The sequence below is a fragment of the Perkinsus marinus genome, assembly GCF_000006405.1.
Source record: "Perkinsus marinus ATCC 50983 genomic scaffold scf_1104296976014, whole genome shotgun sequence".
Taxonomy (NCBI): Eukaryota; Perkinsozoa; order Perkinsida; family Perkinsidae; genus Perkinsus; species Perkinsus marinus.
Genome location: NW_003200561.1, coordinates 173,747 through 176,201, shown reverse-complemented (window position 1 = coordinate 176,201; position 2,455 = coordinate 173,747). Strand labels below are relative to the sequence as shown.

The window sequence follows — 2,455 nt, the reverse complement described above, 5'->3', positions numbered from 1 at the left end:
TTCATCGACCCTAGTTTTCTCGAGACCCTCTGTCGTCGTGGAAGTCACAGTAGAAGTCGCAGCAACTTCGGTAGTCGGAGTTGTAGAGGACAGACTAGTTGTGGTGGTTGAGGACGTGATCGCTCCTCCAGTAGTGGTCGACGTAGAAGATGTCGTAGTAGTGGAAGGAGACAATTCCTCGACCCAAACTTCCTCGACAATTTCCGTCGTAGTAGGAGTCGCTGTAGCCGCGGTAGTCGAAGTTGTCGCGGAGGAGAGAATAGTTCGGGTTGATGGCGACGTGATCGCTTCTTCAGTAGTGGTCGATGTAATGGATGTCGTAGTACTAGAAGAAGACAATTCATCGACCCTAGTTTTCTCGAGACCCTCTGTCGTCGTGGAAGTCAGAGTAGAAGTCGCAGCAACTTCGGTAGTCGGAGTTGTAGAGGACAGAGTAGTCATGGTTGTTGAGGATGTGGTTGCGTCTTCCGCAGTGGTCGATGTGGTAGATGTCGTAGTACTAGAAGAAGATAATTCATCGACCCAAACTTCCTCGAGATTTTCCGTCGTAGTAGGAGTCGCAGTAACCTCGGTAGTCGAAGTTGTCGCGGAGGACAGAGTAGTTGTGGTTGTTGATGGCGTGATCGCTTCTTCAGTAGTAGTCGATGTACTAGCTGTCGTAGTACTGGGAAAGGACAGTTCATCGACCCAAACTTCCGCGAGACTCTCCGTCGCAGGAACCTCGGTAGTCGGAGTTTTAGGGGGAGACAGAGTAGTTGTGGTTGTCGAGGACGTGCTCGCTTCTTCAGCAGTGCTCGGCGTAGTAGATATGGTAGTACTTGAAGAAGACAATTCCCCAACCCAAACTTTCTCGAGACTCTCCGTCATAGTAGGAGTCGTAGTAACCTCGGTAGTGGAAATTGTCGCGGAGGACAGAGTAGTTGTGGTTGTTGAGGACGTGATCGCTTCTCCAGTAGTGGCCGGCGTAGTAGGTGTCGTAGTACTAGGAGACAGTTCATCGACCCTAGTTCCCTCGAGACCCTCTATCGTCGTGGGAGTCGCAGTAACCTCGGTAGTCGGAGTTATAGAGGGCAGAGTAGTTGTGGTTGCTGAGGACGTGGTCGCCTCTCCGGTAGTGATCCACGTACTAGAAGTCGTAGTACTGGAAGAAGACGACTCTTCCAACCAAACTTCCTCGAGGCTCTCCGTCGTAGTAGGAGTCTCAGTGACCTTGGTAGTCGGAGTTGTAGAGGACAGACTAGTTATGGTTGTTGAGGGCGTGGTCACCCCTTCGGTAGTGTTCCATGTACTAGATGTCGTAGTACTGGAAGATGACAATTCATCGACCCAAGCTTCCTCGAAACTTTCCGTCGTAGTAGGAGTCGCGGTAACCTCGGTAGCCGGAGTTGTCGCGGAGGACAGAGTAGTCATGGTTGTTGAGGACGTGGTCGCCTGCTCCGTAGTGGTCGATGCGATAGATTTCGTAGTACTAGAAGAAGGCAATTCATCGACCCGAACTTCCTCGAGAATTTCCGTCGTAATAGGAGTCGCAGTAACCTTGGTAGTCGAAGTTGTCGCGGAGGACAGAGTAGTTGTTACTGTTGAGGATGTGATCACTTCTTCGATAGTGCTTGATGTAGTAGATGTCGTAGTATTAGAAGAGGACACCTCATCCAACCAATTACTCCCGAGACTCTGCGTCGTAGTAGGAGTCGCGGTAACGTCGGTTGGAGTCGTAGAGAAGGTCGGAGTAGTTGTTATTGTTGACGACGTGGTCGCTTCTCCAGTAGTGGTCGATGTAGTAGATATCGTAGTACTAGAAGAGGACAGTTCATCGACCCAGCGCTCCTCGATACTCTCTTCCGTAGTAGAGGTCGCGGCGAAGTCGGTAGTCGGCGTTGTGGAGAAAAACAGAGTTGTTGTCACTGTTGTGGACGTGATCGCTTCTCCAGTACTGGTCGATGTAGTAGATGTCGTAGTACTTGAAGAGGACAGTTCATCGGCCCAGCCCTCCTCGAGACTCTCTGTCGTAGTAGAGGTCGCGGCGAAGTCGGTAGTCGGCGTTGTAGAGGAAGACAAAGTAGCTGTCACTGTTGTGGACGTGATCCCTTCCTCAGTACTGGTCGATGTAGTAGATGTCGCAGTACTAGAAGAAGACAATTCATCGAGCTCATCTCCCCCGAGACTCCCTGTCGCAGTAGAGGTCGCGGCGAAGTCGGTAGTCGGCGTTGTAGAGAAAGACGGAGTAGTTGTCATTATTGTGGACGTGGTCGCTTTTCCAGTAGTCGTCGATGCAGTAGTTGTCGTAGTACTAGAAGAGGACAATCCATCGAGCCAATCTTCCCCGGGACCCTGCGTCGTAGTAGAAGTCGCGGTAACATCGGGAGTCGGAGTTGTAGATAAGGACGGAGTAGTCGTCATTGTTGACGACGTGATCCCTTCTTCAGGAGTGATTGACGAAGTAGATATCGTAGTG

General features: G+C 51.0%; 1 protein-coding gene across 1 annotated transcript; it reads right to left on the bottom strand.

Moving 5' to 3' along the window:
* Positions 1 to 189: 189 nt before the first annotated feature.
* Positions 190 to 1,342, bottom strand: Pmar_PMAR007514 (60 kDa glycoprotein type IIdA22G1, putative; the record flags this gene model as incomplete). The annotated part of the gene is made up of 1 exon (XM_002764900.1): positions 190 to 1,342. A coding segment is annotated over one exon (1,153 nt), but the record flags the coding sequence as incomplete, so codon positions are not given.
* Positions 1,343 to 2,455: the final 1,113 nt, after the last annotated feature.